The sequence below is a fragment of the Mustelus asterias genome, chromosome 5 (assembly GCF_964213995.1).
Source record: "Mustelus asterias chromosome 5, sMusAst1.hap1.1, whole genome shotgun sequence".
NCBI lineage: Eukaryota > Metazoa > Chordata > Chondrichthyes > Carcharhiniformes > Triakidae > Mustelus > Mustelus asterias.
Genome location: NC_135805.1, coordinates 141228590 through 141248339, shown reverse-complemented (window position 1 = coordinate 141248339; position 19750 = coordinate 141228590). Strand labels below are relative to the sequence as shown.

The 19750-nt window shown below is 40.7% G+C and overlaps 1 protein-coding gene across 1 annotated transcript; it reads right to left on the bottom strand.

The window, feature by feature from the left end:
* Positions 1–6882: 6882 nt before the first annotated feature.
* ntpcr (nucleoside-triphosphatase, cancer-related) lies at positions 6883–12640 on the bottom strand. The gene is made up of 5 exons (XM_078213420.1): positions 12536–12640; positions 9647–9809; positions 9448–9553; positions 8703–8912; positions 6883–8107 (listed from the first exon to the last, which is right to left on the bottom strand). The coding sequence occupies exons 1-5, from the start codon at positions 12567–12569 to the stop codon at positions 8027–8029; spliced, it is 594 nt and encodes a 197-aa protein (XP_078069546.1). The 5' UTR covers positions 12570–12640; the 3' UTR covers positions 6883–8026.
* Between the last annotated feature and the right edge of the window lie 7110 nt (positions 12641–19750).

Here is a 19750-nt window from a genome sequence, read left to right as displayed (position 1 = left end):
AAAGCCGAGAATTGAACCTAGGTCCTTGGTGCTGTGAGGCAGTAGTGCTCACCACTGTGGGAGGTGGTGGACCTGCATTGGGTTAGGAAACCTCAAAGTCCACATCTGAGCCCTAATTGGTAAGGATTAAACAAAATTACATTTATCTCCATACCACTTTGTCGATATTCTCTCAAATTCAGTTGTTGTTGCAGATTTTAGTCCATCAGATCCTGATTACCATCAACATAAAACAAACTGAATGATCTGAACTAATTTACACAAGCATTCAGCCTTAACTCGCACCACTAAGAAGTCACATTAAAAGCACCAAATCATTTTGATTCACTGCACAAATATTGACTGTTTCCTGCTGAATCTGATATCAGCTCATTGTAATGTAGACGCCTATCATTGATAAGCTGCTGATATTGTATCCCCCAACATTGTAAGCAGGCACCCAGTTTCAAACCAAGCACTTCCTACCTCCCTGATATGGTGCCTTGACCTGCTTTTCAATAGCCTCTGGCTCTTTCCATGTATTTCAGTCTTTCTGCAACGGGAGTTTTAAGAGTACATTCATGCATTTCAATGGCAGGTCTTCCAAGGGTCACCAACTGTCGAGGAACCTATTTTAGCTACGAGCATGAACTCACTTAGGTCAGAAAGAGGTCATTTAGCTCAGAGGCAATTTGGCATGAAATTGAGACTTTTTCACTTCAAGGTTAAATTATACTTCATTCTAAAGTTTAAAGTTTATTAGTGTCACAAGTAGGCTTACATTAACACTCCAATGAAATTACTGTGAAAATCTTCTAGTCGCCACACTCCTACGCCAGTTTGGGTACACTGAGGGAGAATTTAGCATGGCCAATGCACCGAACTTTCACGCTGTGGGAAGAAACCAGAGAACCCAGAGGAAAACCATGCAGACACGGGCAGAACGTGCAGACTCCGCACAGACAGTGACCGAAGCCGCAAATTGAACCTGGGTCCCTGGTGCTGTGAGGCAACAGTGCTAACCACTGTGGGAGGTGGTGGACCTGCATTGGGTTAGGAAACCTCAAAGTCCACATCTGAGCCCTAATTGGTAAGGATTAAACAAAATTACATTTATCTCCATACCACTTTGTAGATATACTGTGCCGCCCTCCAAATATCTGGAGTTCAACTGTAGCATGCCATTATTAAAATTGTGAATTTAGGTTGAATAGCATAAATTCAAAATACTGTAATACTATTTTAAGGATGTTTTGTGATGGTTATATTCAATCTATTAAATGTATAATTTGTTTGTTTTGCTAAACTATATCAAGGGGAATAGAATTAAACCAGTTCTAAAATAAGTGCAGAAAGACAGAGAAGATTTAAGACTCAGACTTCTGATCTCCGGATGGTTATGCATTGGTGGTACCCCCTCAAGATGCACTAGCAGATCCCTCGGAAGTCCCAACGCACTGACTGTGCGGGCATTGCCCAGGAAGTTTTGACTTTCCGTGGGCACTTCCCCTGCACCTGGGACCCCCATTTTTCACACCAAAGTAACTATACTACGGCCTGCCCAACCCATCCACCCCGGTCCGTCTAACCCCTTTACCCTTCCCACCCTGACTACACCAATCCCCTTCACCCATCTTCCTGCCACCTGAACTCCTCACCCTCTTACATTACACATCATCTTTGGATTTCTGAAGTCATTTGGACTCAAAACATAAACTATTCCTCTCTCCACATATGTTGTCAGACTTGCTGAGTTTTTCCAGCATTTTTTTTGTTTCAGGCATCTGTATTTTTATTTCTGATTTCCAGTATCTGCAGTATTTTATTTTTAACCTTAAACAGCTTCTCTCCATAGCGAAGAGAACATTTGCTTTGGAACATAAACATTACTTACCTGAGTACAGTAGCTACTTCCGTGAAAAGGAGACATGGCTTCTACAATGATTCTGCTGCTCCCTGTGAAAATTGCTGTACTTTGTGAGTTTGGAAGAATCCTTCGTCAGAAGTTGAGCCCAAAAGAATTGTAGAAAGGTAACTTTTCGTCTGATCTGGGTCGGAAATAAGGATTCCGGCCCAGAACATCCGATCTGGGCCTCAGGCTAGAAGCGACAAAGCGCAAGTTATAATTTGTTCATATGACATTTCTCTGTCTGCTAATTAAGCTGTGTGAATAAAAGGAAAGTCATGAAAATTCATCTGCTTCTCTTGTCAATATGAATTTTCAGACTTCAGAACTTTCAGCCCCGAGTTTTCCTTGCTGAAACGATTGTTGGTGAGTGTGGCAAGGAGGGGGTGCAGAGCAGAATGAAGGGACAGGCTGATTTCCACTCATCCAAGGTAGTTGAATAATGTCCCATACTGAGATCCATATTTTCAATGGGACAGTTAGTATGAAGGTAGCAGGAATTTGTTTTTAAACAGGGTAGTAGAATTTTGAAAACTCTGGATGTCTTTATAAAAAGTAAAAATAATATTTGGATACCTAGGATCTGCTAAAGGAATTTGTTGGGCTTCATTTCACCTTAAGTTCCATCACTGGTGATTTTTTTTTTGTTAGGGTGGAGGTGAGGGAAAGTTCTGAAGACATATGGACTCAAAACATGAACTTTTTCTCTTCCCAAAGATGTTGGCAGACTTGCTGAGTTTTTCTGGTATTTTCTGTTTTTATTTCCGATTTTGGGCATTTTCTATTTTTATTTCTGCAGTATTTTGCTTTCACCTTACACACGATGATTCTCTCCGCTGCTCCCTGTGAGAGGTGAAGGAACTTTAATGAGGGAAAGAGAAGAGAGGCATCTTGAATTGAGAAAATTCTATAGTAGAAGAAAATTGTGATGTACCCCAAAGAGCTCTGGAGGTGAAAGTTTCATGTGGGAAATGATATGAGCAATGCGTAACATACAAAAACAGAACATCACACCCAAATGAGATTTTATCGCTTCCAAGTCTGTTTCTAGAAAAATGAAAGTGAGCTAAAACAAAGGAGGTTAAGTAACATAACTGGCCAATGGAAACAATCTGTAATTGTGTATGGAAGAAAGAGTGTATTCAAATCTTTTTAATGCCTTTTGTCCTTTGCTGCAAAGAATTAAAAATGCAAGCCCGCCATCAAGATTTAAGATTTTTTGGAGTTTAATCATGTTTGGAGATTTGCAAGGTCTTATGACCCTTAAGAATTAATTATAGGCCTACCAACGTCACTGGTTGGTGGAAGTTAGTTATTTTAGTTATTTAATTAGTTATTAGTTATTCCTTTATTCCTACATTACAACCCTGACTACACTTCAAAGAGAACCTTATTGGCATAAAGCATTTTGCAGTATCTGTTGCTTGCAAAAAGCACTGGATTAAAGTCTTTCTTTGCATCACGATGCTTTGCCCAAAAATCACAATTCCCACCAGCAGTAAATGTGAGTACCAACCTCCAGTCAAAATGAGTAAAGGACAAGATACTTGTGGTTTGCAGACTAAATGGTACAGTATTATTAAGGTTAGGAGATCAGGAACATCTGTAGATGTAGTTTATTAGATTGCCTCTGATTTCTGTAAACTTCTACACCCACTCCATCACGCCTGACGAGACAGAGTACAGGAATGAGATAGAGAATCTGGTGAACTGGTGTGGCAACAATAATCTCTTCCTCAATGTCAACAAAATGAAGGAAAATGAACGGTCATCAACTTCAGGAAGCGTAAAGGAGAGCATGCCCCTGTCTACATCAATGGGGATGAAGTAGAAAGGGTGAGAGCTTCAAGTTTTTAGGTGTGAAGATCACCAACAACTTGTCCTGGTCCCCCCATGCTGACACAATAGTTAAGAAACCCCACCAATGCCTCTACTTTCTCAGAAGACTAAGGAAATTTGGCATGTCAGCTATGACTCTCTCCAACTTTTACCCATAATTTGCACATAAAAAGCATTCTTTCTGGTTATGTCACAGCTTGGTATGGCTCCTGCTCTGCCCAAGACCGCAAGAAACTACAAAAGGTCATGAATGTAGCCTAATCCATCTCACAAACCAGCCTCCCATCCATTGACTCTGTCTACACTTCCCGTTGCCTCAGCAAAGCAGCCAGCATAATTAAGGACCCCCACGCACCCCAGACATTCTCTCTTCCACCACCTTCCTTCCGGAAAAAGATACGGAAGTCAGGTCACGTACCAACCGACTCAAGAACAGCTTCTTCTTCCCTGCTGCTGTCAGAGTTTTGAATGGACTTACCTTGCATTAAGTTGATCTTTCTCTACACCCCAGCTATGATTGTAACACTACATTCTGCACTCTCTCGTTTTCTTCTCTATGAACGGTATGCTTTGTCTGTATAGCGTGCAAGAAACAATACTTTTCACTGTATGTTAGTACATGTGACAATAAATCAAATTAAATCAAAGCTGTCAACAGTGAAACTCTGAGAATGAGTTGATTACCTTCCACTTGCAGTAAAGCCTTTGGTATGTTTAGTACCCATGAGTTTTTCAATAACAACTGACAAAAGACTGGGTAGCACAGCATTGTCTTTCTACCTCCTGAAACTCTGAATGAAGTTCAGGTTGATGAATGAACATATTTGCAATTATGGGCATCCCAAGGCATTTTACAGCCAATGAATTACTTTCAAAGTGTAGTCACTGTTACATAAACAAATTCACTATTAACTCAACCTCCCCTTACCATGAAGATCAGTAACTGTTTCAAGCAAAAAGACAAAGCGTAGTAAGGGTTAACAAGATGACGTTCTTTGTAATTACCTGATTTTGTAAAAAACTGCATTTTTGGCACCTTATGTGGCTCCAGCACAAATGTGAATATGAAGCCGTGGCAGTAAATGTATGAATATATCACAGCATATGCAAATTATTAAAGTTTATTTATTAGTCACACGTAGGCTTATATTAACACTGCAATGAAGTTACTGTGAAAATCCTCCAGTCGCCACACTCTGGCGGTGGGTACACTGAGGGAGAATGTAGCTTGGCCAATCCACGTAACCAGCACATCTTTGGACTGTGGAAGGAAACTGAAGCACCTGGAGGAAACCCACGCAGACACAAGGAGAATGTGCAGACTCCACACAGGCAATGAATTGAGCTGGGAATCGAACCCGGGTCCCTGGTGCTGTGAGGCAGCAGTGCTAACCACTGTGCCACTCAGAGTTAGATCAGAGTCTCACTCAAGGCAGAGTTGTCCAACCTGTGGACCCTCAGGCAATATGCAGTCTAGAAAGCATAGCAAACCAAAGTAACTCAGTCCTGTCTGTATTCACTGGATTGTTCTGTTAAAATTCTCTGGGTTGGAAAGGGTGGCTGCTAATTTTGTTGTTTCATTTGTGAATAAATTCCAAATCTGAACATCAATATTTTATAATGTCCTTTATTTGAGGAATTTACAACATAATGGGAGTATGTGGCTTTCATGGTTAGCAGCTAAGTGGCCCATGGGAGCATCGTCTGGATATACAAGAACACAAAAATTAGGAGTAGTAGTCATTCAGTATGGTCACAGCTGATATGATTGTGGCCTCAATTTCAATTTACTGTCTGCCCTTCATAACCTTTGACTCCCTTGTTGATCAAGACTCTGTCAACTCAACCTTCTATATCTTAAATGACCCAGCCTCGACTGCTCTCTAGGGAAGAGAATTCCACAGACTAACGACACTCAGAGAAAAATAAATCTCCTTACCTCAGTCTTAAATGGGAGACATCCAATTTTTAAACTGTCCCCTAGTTCTAGAGTCCTCCGCAAGGGGAACCATCTTCTCAGCATCTATCCTGTCAAGTCTCCTCAGACTCTTATATGTTTCGATAAGATCACTCCTCATTCTTCTGAACTCCAACAGATATAGGCCCAATCTTCTTTCATTCTCATAAGATATCATTCCAACAATCCTCCTCTGAACTGCTTTTAATGCAATTATATATTTGGCATATGATGTTCCAATATTTAAATGTTATATAGGCAGAACCAAGACCACCATTTTTGGAATACAGACAAAGTTGACATGGTATTTTGAAGTTTAGTGCAGTTCAGCAAAGGAGTACGCCATTTGGCCCATTTCTCTGCCATTCAGTTAGATCATGGCTGACCATCATCTACCTTAACACCACTTTCCCATTCTATCCCTATATCCTTTGATGTCATTAATATCTAGAAATGTATCGACCAACGTTTGTCTTGAACATGCTGAATAATTAAACTTGCAGTCTTCTCGGATAGAGAATTCCAAGGATTCACCACCCTGAGTGAAGAAATTCATCCTCATCTCAGTCTTAAAATGGACTACCCTTTATTCTGAGACTGTGGCCCTGGTTCTAGACTCACCATCCAGATTGTCATATTACAGGAGCAATCTACTTTGTAGGCCTGCGACCACTAAGGTTTGCACTTTTGCACTTCCACTTTCCTCTTGATTTCAAATCTATATTGAATATTTAAAGTCATTTTATATTAAATCTTACTTTGTAGACATTGATCTTAACCCAACTATGATTGTGTTTTGATTATAGAATTCCTACAGTGCAGAAGGCCAATCCTACCCAACCCCACATATTTACCCCGCTAAACCCTAACCTACACATCCGAGACACTAAAGGGCAAGTAAGCATGGCCAATTAACCTAACCCACACATCTTTGGATTGTGGGAGGAAACCGGAGCACCCAGAGGAAACCCACGCAGACACGGAGAGAATATGCAAACTCCACACATACTGTGATCCAAGCTGCGAATTGAACCCAGGTCCCTGGAGCTGTGAGGCAGCAGTGCTGCCTCACCCACGCTTCCGCAGAAGACTGGAGCCTTAATCTAGCGCCTTAGACTGCTCGGCCACGCTGCCATTAATTAATCAATAATAATCTAGTGACCTGTTTTTGGAGACCTTGTTCTTTTTCATATTGGCTATGCACAGCTAGTATATAAGACTATATCTTTGTTTTCTGTCTTTAATGTTCGAATACTAAAATAAAGTTATATTTTAGTTATCAGAAGTCATTTTTCTAACTGCATTCAGTGACCTTGGACTACAGGCCAGGATGATGAGCAACCTTATGGGAGGTGGTCACTTAGTATAAAGCATCTGAAAATTAAATTTGATGGATGGACATAGTACTTGAAGGACGGCAGATGGGAAGACACCATCAAAATGGGCAGCACAGTGGTTAGCACTACTATCTGAAAACCCTGTGGCTGCAATACACTGCATTTTCCATTAAATACAAGAGGTGATAATGCAGACTTGTAACTAAATTTGTACATGTATTGTAAATATATATTTACACATGCATCAACATGTTTAGGACATTTGACCTTCTTTTGGTTCACTCTAGACTTTGCTGCATGATTGTGTGTTAACTAATTAACAGCAAAGCAACATCAACAAAGCATGCCATAGTGAAGACTAAATACAACAGAAGTTTACTTTAATTTTCACAGGCAGACCAGGTAATATATCGATCAATAATACAAGCTACTTCCTGGAATTTACTAACATGGGCAAGATTTTATAAATAAGTTCTGAATTCAAAAGGTTTTCGTATTTCTCTTTTGTAATTTTAATGTTTGAAATTGAATTTTGCCAACAAAACAAATATCAATTTTCTCAGGAGAAACAGAAAAGCTGTTTGTGCGGCAACCAAGGGGATAGCACTATTTCAAACATGCTTATATAATTAAAATAACTTCATTCTAAATGAGTTCAGTTTTGAGGACAAGTAATATTTCCCACGATTGTTCTTAATAAACTTTCAGGTCACTTGACTGTTGTTTCCATGCAGTTCATATGGATGGATTGTTAAAACATTCCAGTAATCATCCAACCACTACCTTAAAGAATGTGCATATGTTGGAAGAAAAGCTTAAATGCATATAACCACTTTTATATACAAGAACAAAATATTGAAGCAACAACTTGAAGTACATTAAATCTTTAGGCATTACACAAAGTTGTGTGGAGGCCAAAAAATTAAAGCACAAATCAGAATGTAACTCCTAACCAGAAATCTGCACAGCTCATGGGGGCATGTCCTCCCCAATCATCCATAATTTGGATCAGTTTCCTTTTAACTTTCTGCAGTCTTGCACTGATGTGACAATCTCTTGTACAATACTGTTCCTATTATCCTTTGTAACCTGTAAAACAAATGTAACTATTTAATAGTCAATACACTTGCTATAATTGGGGCGGCACGGTAGCACAGTGGTTAGCACTGCTGCTTCACAGCTCCAGGGTCCCGGGTTCGATTCCCGGCTCGGGTCACTGTCTGTGTGGAGTTTGCACATTCTCCTCGTGTCTGCGTGGGTTTCCTCCGGGTGCTCCGGTTTCCTCCCACAGTCCAAAGATGTGCGGGTTAGGTTGATTGGCCAGGTTAAAAATTGTCCCTTAGAGTCCTGGGATGCGTAGGTTAGAGGGATTAGCGGGTAAAATATGTGGGGGGAGGGCCTGGGTGGGATTGTGGTCGGTGCAGACTCGATGGGCCGAATGGCCTCCTTCTGCACTGTAGGGTTTCTATGTTTCTATGTTTCTATAATCAAAGCCCCCTCAAAACTAGGGAATATTGGAGAAAGGTGGATGGGAAGTTCTTACTCATTCAAGATTATTTTTAGTTGTGTGCTTAAGTGAAGCACAATTCTAACAGCTTATAAATATTTTACTATTGGAAAATGCTTTTTAGAGTAAATTCACAGTGCCTGCTCAAATTGCAAATGTCAATATTCAGGTTCTTACATTAAAGATTTTAACATCCCTTCTGTTTCTGATTTCTTCCACAAGTCCTAGAGGTTTTCCCTTAGGGACAGGAATAGTTCCGAGTATGGTGGCACCAACTCCATCTAGGACTTGACGTACAGACTGGATAAAGGGTTCACTGAAGAGCTCCATTTTCCCGATCTCATCTATCACGTACACCATTTTTTCCTTGTCATCTCCGTCATTAACCTACATGAATTAGAGAGAAACAAATTACAGTGCTACCCTATTAACCTATTGATTTCTCTAATGGCACCATAAGGTTCATATTTTTGGCTATACTTTCTCAATTATCACAATCAGTCATTAATTTCTTCTACTTAAATTTGAATTTCCATAGAAGAGAACAGAATCTCTACAGTGCATAAAGAGGCCATTTGGCCCATCGAGCCTGCACTGACAACAATCCCACCCAAGCCCTATCCCCTGACACTAAGGGGCAATTTAACATGGCAAATCAACAACCTGCACATCTTTGGAGTGTGGGAGGAAACTGGAGCACCCGGAGAAAACCCACGCAGACACGGGGAGAAGATGCAGACTGCACAGAAAGTGACCAAAGGCTGGAATCGAACCCGAGTCCCTGGTGCTGTGAGGCAGCAGTGCTAACTACTGTGCCACCGTGCCACCCTTTCTAATGTAAAGTGGTCTATACCCACAGTTATAACAGATCAGCAAAAAATAAGAGAAGCGTATCTCTCATGAGCTTAATTCATCAGCTTACTTTTTCAAGAAGTGGCAGGACCAGGCATTCAAATGATGGAAGATCCACTGCATACTGACCAACTCTATATTCACATCGCCTACTGTTCAGAGTACCTGAATCATTGCTAGGGACAGGAAAATATCATTTTTAAAAACTGCTAAGCTCATTATCTTGAAATAATATTTTTAAAAGTTTGAGAAATTGAAACAATATATACCTAATTCTGGACAAAGTTCCTCGTTTACCAGACACCGTAACAACATCAAATCCTATTCTTCTTCCATTTTTTCTGACTTCCTCAGTGTAAAATCCATCAACGGGAATCCCAGAAGTTTTCAACACATCTATGGCTTTGTGGATTAGGGTTGTTTTTCCAATACCTAGAAAAATATGAAACAATTTCTTCAAGAGATAAGTAGGATTGGCTAGTGTAACTTTACTGAAAAAGAATAAAGTAACTTGAAATAGACCAAAGAAAACCTTGTGCATTAAACTTTTAGACACTCCCCATTTTTTAGGTTTCCTTCTCCCCAAGCAATATTCCTGGCCTAGAAATCCCACTCTATATTTAAGTAGCTTTTCCTTCTCCTTTCTCAGGACAATGCCTCATCTCCACACATCTCCTTTAACGTCTCTAGAGATGTAAGGAATTTATCATGTGAAGCCCTTTTATTAAGAATACTAAATAAAATGTGGACAACTTCAGGTTCTGACTTTGAGTAACAATAATGAACAACCTCTTGAATTACGACCTAATTGTTTTTCTGAAGAAAAACTACAACTAATTTTAAAATGCTACAGAATTTTCACTGACCACTCCATTGTACATTGTTGGCTAACACTTATTCATCTGACTTTAATACGATATGGAAGATAAACCTTCATTTCATTTACATCACAAAGCATCTTTAAAGGGAATGCTGAACTCTGGTAATAACATTTCTTGTAAAGCTCTGAGAAGTGACATTTTCCTAACTAAAGCCCAAAGGTTCACTCATACTTGCACACTCCATACACCTATCTCCTACACTCTATAAAGTGAGATGAAGTATCGATTGAATGAACAGTGTGACGAGCAAGAACCGCAGGACTCAGACTGGCGATACCGTACTAATGCAACACCAGGTTAAATCACAACTAAAAAAATGGTGCCTTCCAACATTTTAGCTTACAGCTTTTATTGATGTTTTAAATTTTGCTGTGTCTTTTGTTAATGCAAGTTCTGAAGAAACCCAGGACCCTTTACAGAACTAACGATTCTTTGACCAAGCTTTTATTCACCTGTCATAATGCCTCCTCCTTTAGCTTGGTGTACATTTTTGTCCAATTATTCTCCTATAAAGTGCCTTGGTATGGTTTACTACATTAAAGGTGCTATTCAAATGTCAGTTATTTTATTTATGGTACCTAATATCCTGTGTTTGGTCTTGACTTCTCGTGTATGTTTTATAGTATATACATATAATATATGGCATTATATTTTTTTAAACCTTGGAACATTTTCTGTTGCCATATGTTCCCAATTCAACCTATCGATAAAATGGCTTCAATGCCTCACCCAAACGGACAACTTTTTTCCTTGCTGGATTCTTGACAGCTACTGACCAAAGCTCAGAAGTAATACTTACAACATTATCAAAGAAATGTTAAACACTTAAAGAGCATTCCTTTGTATTTTAATTCAGGTTTTCACAGTATATTTCAAAAGTACAGCTGGGGGAATGATTGTGCATGCCTGCAATACAACAACTTATGAGAACCGCAATGTGTAAGCTTTTATCACAGAACACTTGTCGTTGTGGAAATAAAATTGGAAAAAAGTATTTTTACCTATGCAAAAATGTTCAGATTTCTGTGCCAACCTTCCCCTCTGACCCAGAGTGTAGTTCTATTGTGTTTTGACAAAAAAAAGATATAGTATTGATTGGCTTTTTAAGATGTCATCTTTGTCAGCCTGCAGAGACTCACAGTAATGGATTCCCTTGTCTCCAGGTCATGGCAATGACATTTATACTTCCAGTAGCAAGAGTTCTCAGGATCTGTTCTAATGTTACAGCCCCTTTCCAGTTAATGGAGCCACTCAGGCCTAGTCGAAGAACATCCCCACCTCGCCCCCCCCCCCCCCCCCCCGCATGGGGTGCCAAGGAAGGCAATGGATTATGTCTCCGTGGAGCAGGGCTTGTCTCAACTTCTGTTCCTAATGAACTACTTTTAAATTAAGAGGCTGGATTTCTGGTGACTATCATACAATGGAAGAGCACACCCCTTGGACCGTGAGCATGTTTACTATACTGCATTTTTAGTGTGGGGGATTTTTTAAAAATTCATTCGTGGGACATGGGCATCAGTAGCTGGCCAGCATTTATTGCCCATTCCTAGTTACCTGAGGGCAATTGGGAGTCAACCACATTGTTGTGTCTGGAGCTACATGTAGGCCAGACCAGGTAAGGATGGCAGATTTCCTTCCCTAAATGACATTAGTGAACCAGATGGTTTTTCTGACTATCAGCAATAGTTTCATGGTCATCAGTGGATTCTTAATTCAAGATATTTTTTATTGCCATGGTGGGATTCAAACCTGGGTCCCCAGAGCATTAGCTGAGTTTCTGGATTAACAGTATAGCGATAACAACATTAGGCCATCACCACATCACGTGGAGAGTTAATAAGCTTATTCTTCATTAATCAACCAATAAAACTACCATATTCATTATCCTGGTAAGTATTTCTGAAATGTATTCACTTGGAAATCACGTCAGCCAATTTACACACAGCACGATCTCACAAATGGGAAGGGGATGTAAAAGGATGGTACCGGAGCGTGGTGCGAGTTGTCCCCAGTATGCCCTCTAATTCCATCTTTTACTCTTGTTACATTTTGCACCCTGTCCTTTCCCTCGCCCCTATGTACTCTATGAACGGTATGCTTTGTCCGTGTAGCGCACAAGAAACAATACTTTTCACTGTATCCCAATACATGTGGCAATAACAAATCCAGATTTCCGATTAAACATTGTAGTCTTTCTCCCTGACCATATCAAGTAACCGTTTGCACTGCGAAATATTTAAGGTTTTTTGTCATCCATTGAGTTTTGACTGACTCTACCTGGAGGGCCTGTCAGAAAAACATGTCCCCTCATCCCGCCTGTCCGACCTCCTCCCGGAGACCCCACTGCGTCTGCGCGCTAAGCTCCTCCCTTCCACTGCGTCTGCGCGCTAAGCTCCTCCCTTCCACTGCGTCTGCGCGCTAAGCTCCTCCCTTCCACTGCGTCTGCGCGCTAAGCTCCTCCCTCCCACTGCGTCTGCGCGCTAAGCCCCACCCTCTTGGAGATCCCACTGCGTCTGCGTTCTAAGCCCCACCCTCCCGGAGATCCCACTGCGTCTGCGCGCTAAGCCCCACCCTCTCGCGGGGTCCCGCGTGCACCTGGCGCGCGCCATCAGCTGACTCCGGAGCCCCGCGCGCGCCGTCAGTTGCCAACTGTCACTGAACAGCTGTGGTGGCGTCGGAGCAAGTCAACGATAAAAAAAACAATCCTTTTGCTCGTTTACTTGCAACTTATCAAAGCGTCGGTAATGACGACTTTTCCCCCTTCTCTACTCCCTTCAACAATGATCTGGACTCAACAAAGTTAATGAAAATGGGTGACAGTTGTAGGTAAAGTTTAAAGTTTATTTATTAGTGTCACCAGTAGGCTTACATTAACACTGCAATGAAGTTACTGTGAAAAGCCCCGCACTCCGGCACCTGTTCGGGTACACTGAGGGAGAATTTAACATGGCCAATGCACCTAACCAGCACGTCTTTCAGACTGTGGGAGGAAATCCATGCAGACACAGGGAGGACATGCACAGACAGTGACCCAAGGCCGGAATTGAACCCGGGTCCTTGGCGCTGTGAGGCAGCAGTGCCACTGTGCCACCGTGAGGTAGAGGCTGTTGAGCCGTTGGGATGAAGCGAGGCAGACTAGTTTGCAGAATGAACTAAACAATGTGGTCGATGGTATTTGGCACTGCCAAATGTAAACTGCTGCAAATTGGAGGGGAGAATAGGTGGCATGTGTGATCCAAGGATGGCATTAAATTAGCTAAGGATGAGACCCTAGGAAGTTTTTTGTGGACTTGACACCAAACACATCCAACCAATGTCAGCAAAAACAATAGGATGTTGAACTACACATCTCCCAAAAAAAAGTCAGAGGAAACCATGTTTAAATTCTACAGCACTATGACCACACTACACTTTGTCCACTTCTGGTTTCTTGTAACACAAGGGAGATATTCAAACATTGGACCCACTGCAGAGAGCAGTCACAAAGCAGATGAACCCCAGGAAAGCCATATCGGCCTTGAAGAAAGTTCAGCACAAATTCACCATCAAATTACATCAAATTATAAATTCAAGATTTCTTACTTATTCACTCCAAAAAGGTGGATTTAAATTAGAAAAGAAAGGTCAGTGTGCCTTTTATTGTGGGAGTGCAGTCTATATTGTGGGAGTGCAGAACGTAGACTGTTGAAATTTAATTCTTAAAGCATTTTGGTATTAAATCCTTTATATCTATCAGCATAAACTAATACAGTCGCCATTTCGCCTTTGAAGACTAATGCTAAAGCAACTTTATTAAGAAGTTTAATGGTCTTTGGTGTGTGAAAACTTCCAAATTACAAAGTTATAGCTACATTTCTTTAGTATTTTACATTCTGCTGTTCAAATAAGGTCTTATTGTGACAAGCTCAAACTTTTACATTATTCTCTTAAGCTATGTGCACTTTTGACTGTTCCACATAGTAAAAAGCTATGCAGTACTAGTCACAAGTGAAGCCTTGAAAACAAAGGAGATCCTAATTTATTTAAATATAATCTGAGATATATAAATATTTTATACTATAGGGATTCTATGAGATAGGTTTATTGGTACAGTAGATGAATTTTAAAAAAACAAAGACCTATTTGCGAGCATAAGCAATCAGTGATACCTCCTGCAATTCTGATCATCCTGGACATGAAAAACAGTAAGAAGTCTCACAACACCAGGTTAAAGTCCAACAGGTTTATTTGGTAGCAAATACCATAAGCTTTCGGAGCGCTGCTCCTTCGTCCATCTGACAAAGGAGCAATGCTCCGAAAGCTTATGGTATTTGCTACCAAATAAACCTGTTGGACTTTAACCTGGTGTTGTGAGACTTCTTACTGTGTTCACCCCAGTCCAACGCCGGCATCTCCACATCATGAAAAACATCCAGGCTTAGTGAGAGTGTTCTTGCCTCTTGTGTCTGTAGATTATGGATTCAAACTCCACATCAGGAATTAAGCATGTAATCTAGGCAAACACTTCAATGAAGTTGCTGCATTGTCAGAGGTACTGTTTTCAGATTACATTAAACCAAGGTCATACTTGCTTGGATATCAAAATTCCCATTGTACTCACCAAGATATTCATCAGTTAAGACTGCCAAAAAAGGGTCAAATGGTATTCACTGTCACTGATTGTGGATGATACATTTGTTTTTTAAAAAGTGATTTTGGAATGGAAGTTAACTCAGTGCAGTGGAGGAACAGAAAATTTGGATGCATAAGTTCAGAGATCCTTAGGTTGTAAATATATATTGTAATGGCATGGAGTTACTCATCAGCCACAAAAGACTCTTTTATTCATTCGTGGGACATGGGAATTGCTGGCTGGCCAACATTTATTGCCCATCCCTAGTTGGGGGGGGCAGTTGAGAGTCAACCACAATACTGTGGCTCTGGAGTCACATGTAGGCCAGACCAGGTAAAGATGGCAGATTGTTTTCTCTAAAGGACGTTAGTGAAGCAGATGGATTTTTTCCAACCATCGACAATGGTTTCATGGGCATCAGTACACTCTTAATTCTGTATTTTTTTTATATTGCATTCAAATTCCAGCATCTGCCATGGTGGGATTTGAACCTGGATCCCCAGAACATTAGCTGAGTTTCTGGATTAATAGTCTAGCAATAATACCACTAGGCCATCTCCTCCCCATATGTCATCATAGGAAGTGAATCCTAACTTGGTGAAAACGTTCACACTGCAGAAATATTTCCAGAAGGTTTTACAGTATATTGCAAGAATAAACCTACTCAAGGCAGAGAAGCCTTTGTTGCAATCAAGACCTCAATTATTTGTCTCTCAGGTCATGATACGTCCCAACTCTCAGGAGAGGGCGTAGGGGGTGCGGGGGATGTTTTTGTTGGATCTTGCTATCGGAAACCCAGCAGCCCGATGGATTCACTAAATGGCCTCAATGCTAGCCTAATACAACATTGTCACCTTCCACCATATTAAAGAACAGCACAGGAACAGGCCTTTGGGCCCTCCAAACCTGTGCTGATCATGACGCCTGTCTAAACTAAAACCATATACACTTATGGAGTCCGTATCCTTCCATTCCCATGCTTTTCATGTATTTGTCTAGATGCCCTTTAAATGCAGCTATCGTACCTGCTCCCACCAACTCTCAGGGCAGTGTGTTCCCGACATTCACCGCCCTCTGTGTAAAGAACTTGCCTCGCACATCTCCTCTAAATTTTTCCCCACACACCTTAACCTAAGTCCCCTAGTACTTGGCTTTTCTACCCTAGGAAAGAACATCTGACTATCCACTCTGTCCATGCCACTTAAAATCTTGTAAACCTCTATCAGGTCACCCCTCAACTTCTGTCGTTCCAGTGCGAACAAACTGACTTTTTCCAACCTCTCCTCATAGCTAATACCCTCCAGACCTGGCAACATCCTGGTAAACCTCTTCTGTACCCTCTCCAAAGCATCCACATCCTTCTGGTAGTGTGGCAACCAGAATTGTATACAATATTCCAGATGAGGCCTAACTAAGATTCTGTGCAGCTGCAGCATGAACTGCCAATTTTTATACTCAATGCCCCGAAAGATGAAGGCAAGCAAGCTGTATGCCTTCTTAACGACCTTATCCACCTGCGTTGCCACTTTCAGTGATCGATGGACATGTACGCCCAGATCTCTCTGCCTGTCAATACTCCTAACGGTTCTACCATTTACTGTATAATTCCTACATGCATTGGACCTTCCAAAATGCATTACCTCACATTTGTCCGGATTAAACTCCATTTGCCATTTCTCCGCCCAAGTCTCCAACCGGTCTACATCTTGCTGTATCCTCTGACAATCCTCTTCACTATCCACAACTCCACCAATTTTTGTGTCATCCACGAACTTACTAATCAGATCAGCTACATTTTCCTCCAAATCATTTGTATGTACTATGAACATCAAAGGTCCCAGAACTGGTCCCCAGTCACAGCCTTCCATTCAGAAAAACACCCCTCTACTGCTACCCTCTCTTCTATGCCCAAGCAAGTTCTGTATCCATCTTGCCAGCTCTCCTCTGATCCTGTGTGACTTCACCTTTCTTACCAGTCTACCATGAGGTACCTTGTCAAAGGCTCTACTGAAGTCTATGTAGACAACTGCCTTTCCCTCATCCATCATCTTCGTCACTTATTCGAAAAACTTGATCAAGTTAGTGAGACATGATCTCCCCTTCACAAAACCATGCTGTCTATCACTAATAAGTTCATTTGTTTCCAAATGTGAGTAAATCCTATCCCTAAGAATCTTTTCCAATAATTTCCCTACCACTTATGTAAGGCTCACTGGCCTACAATTTCCTGGATTAACTCTGCTGCCCTTCTTAAACAATGGAACAACATTGGCTATTCTCCAGTCTTCTGGAGCTTCACCTATAGCGAATGAGGAGACAAAGATCTCTGTCAAGGCCCCAGCAATTTCCGCCCTTGCCTCTCTCAGTATTCTGGGGTAGACCCCATTAGGCCCTGGGAACTTATCTACTTTAATGCTTTTTAAGATGCACAACACCTCCTCCTTTTTGATATCAACATGACCCAGAATATCTATACACACAACCCTAGGCTCCTCATCCACCAAGTTCTTCTCTTTGGAAAATACTGAGGCAAAGTATAAAGTGGGGATTTTAATGTCCGTGATCTTCCTTTGAACCAAGATGTTCCTCAATGTGCAACAAACCTACTTCAATAAAAGTTAATAAATATATAAACAACCACTTTTTAATGCAAATATCAACTTTATTACTAGGAGGTACACCAACAGAACTGAAAATATGTTATCTTCTTTTTGTTTCACACCCTGCTTTGATGAGATCTGTCAGATCTATTCTAGACTAAATGACCACTCACTAGAATAGGGTGAGTACTGCATCAAGGCATCACTGCACTGAAATAAATCGAGGGAAAGTGACAGGGTATCAATATTGATGCCTTTAAGAGCCAGTCTGCAGAGATGACAAATACGTTTTTCAAAAACTCCTGAGAGCAACAAAGTGGACAAGACTGGAAGGTATTTATCAAATGTGTAAATCATCTTGTAAATCTACATGCTCCTGACAAAATTTACTCTAGAAAGAGGAGTGCTCCATCATTTACAGGCTATCTCAAAAAGAAAGTCTTCAAGAAGGAGAAACGATATACCCATATTAAACATTCTTGGTCAAATAATGACCCTTTGAAGAAAGAGGAAGCCTGAATTAAATTTGAACAGTACCAAACTGTGGTCAACGGAGAGATTTGACACGCCAAATGTAAATGCAAAGTTGAACTGGCCAGGAAACAGAAAACCACAGGAAAGTTTGGAGATATATTTTATCAAAAAGAAAGGATAATACTGGAATACCAATTCTGAATGTAGGGGTAAGCTACTACTGGATGGCAAGCAAAAAGTTGAAGCTTTAAGCTTGCAGTTCTAGAGCACCTTCAAGGAAGGAAACAGAGCACCCTGTAGTATAAAGACAGCGTTACAAGAACATGCCTGTTGTTACAATTGGAACAAAAGAGTTGAGAAACTCCTCCATAGCACTGACCCATCTCATGCTCGTAGTCCTGATGACACCCCTAATCATACATTTGGAACTACAGTAGGTGAGTTTGCAGTAAGGTTACAGTGTATTTTTTTAAAAATCCATGACACAGGAGAATTATCCATTGATTGGCTACAAGCTAACATTTCTTCAAGTTATAATAAAGGACCCCCTACTGACCAAGCAAACTACTGACCTATTTCAATTACTATTGTTTGTTGTAAATTACTGGAACACATTATTGATAGTCAGTACTGAGACATCTTCAAGGACAGAATAACCGTAATTGATAAGCAGCATGCCTTTTGTAAAGCCAGTTCAACAGAATCACATCCTTACTATCCACGATAATCATGACAATTTCATTACCACAGATCTAGTTATTTTACATTTTTCCAAGGTGTCTGACTGTGTTCGACATGCAAAGCTACTGAACAAACCAGACCATTGTGGAGTCCGAGAAAACACTAAGCAACGGATAAGAATATTACTTACCAAACGCCAATAAAGAGTCATAGTGAATGGGAAAACCTTAAACTGGAAACCATTCTTAAGTGGTGTACCCCAATGTACCATCTAGCCCACACATAGGTTTCCCCTTTTATAAATATCATGCAGGGTGGAATATCAAGCTAGATCAGATTCTTTGCAGAAGACTGTTTGGTCTATAGAACCATTACTGAAGCAAAAATGAGGTTAGTCTTCAAGAAGATCCAAATAAGCTCATCAATTTTTGTTTATTCATTAGGCCAGCATTTGTTCCCTAATTGCCCTTGAACTGAATGGCTTGTTCGGCATTTCAAGAGTCAACCACATAGCTGTGGGTCTGGAGTCAGGCCAGGTAAGGGTAGCATATTTCCTTCCCTAAAAGACTTTAGTGAACCAGATGGGTTTTTTTTAACAATAGTTGACAATGGTTTCATGGTCATCATTAGACTTTTAATTTCAGATTATTATTGAATTCAAATTTCACCATCTGCCATGGTGGGATTCGAACCCAGGTCCCTAGAACATTACCCTGAGTCCAGTGACAATACCACTACACCATTGCCTCCCTTGCAAATGGGCCAAAAAATGAGGAATGAGAAGTGCAACATCATGCAAATCAGCGTCACTTGATGTCTATCAATAGCCAACTACACAATGCATGATTTCCTCCCTTAAAGTTACTAAAGAATATTATTATTTAGGAATACAAATCCAAACTAAGCCAATAAGCAGCATCCAAGACATTCAAAATGCTTGGATTCATGAAACAGCACTTTAATCTCTTTTCAACTATAGTAAAGGAAATGATGTACCGTACACGAGTTAAACTGCATCTAGGAGCACAACGGAGCTTCTTGGGAACCTATACTGGTAAAATCATTACCCTCCTTGAAAAAATACAATCCCAGGCAGCTCATTGAGCTATAATTACTTGCGAGATG

Coding starts and splice junctions, on each gene's coding strand:
- ntpcr (XM_078213420.1), bottom strand. CDS start 12,569: ATGAGGGGACATGTTTTTCTGACAGGCCCTCCAG. Junction 9,554..9,646: donor GGAACTTTGTCCAGAATTAG/GTATATATTGTT, acceptor TCCTGTCCCTAG/CAATGATTCAGGTACTCTGA. Junction 8,913..9,447: donor TCCTGCCACTTCTTGAAAAA/GTAAGCTGATGA, acceptor TAATTCATGTAG/GTTAATGACGGAGATGACAA.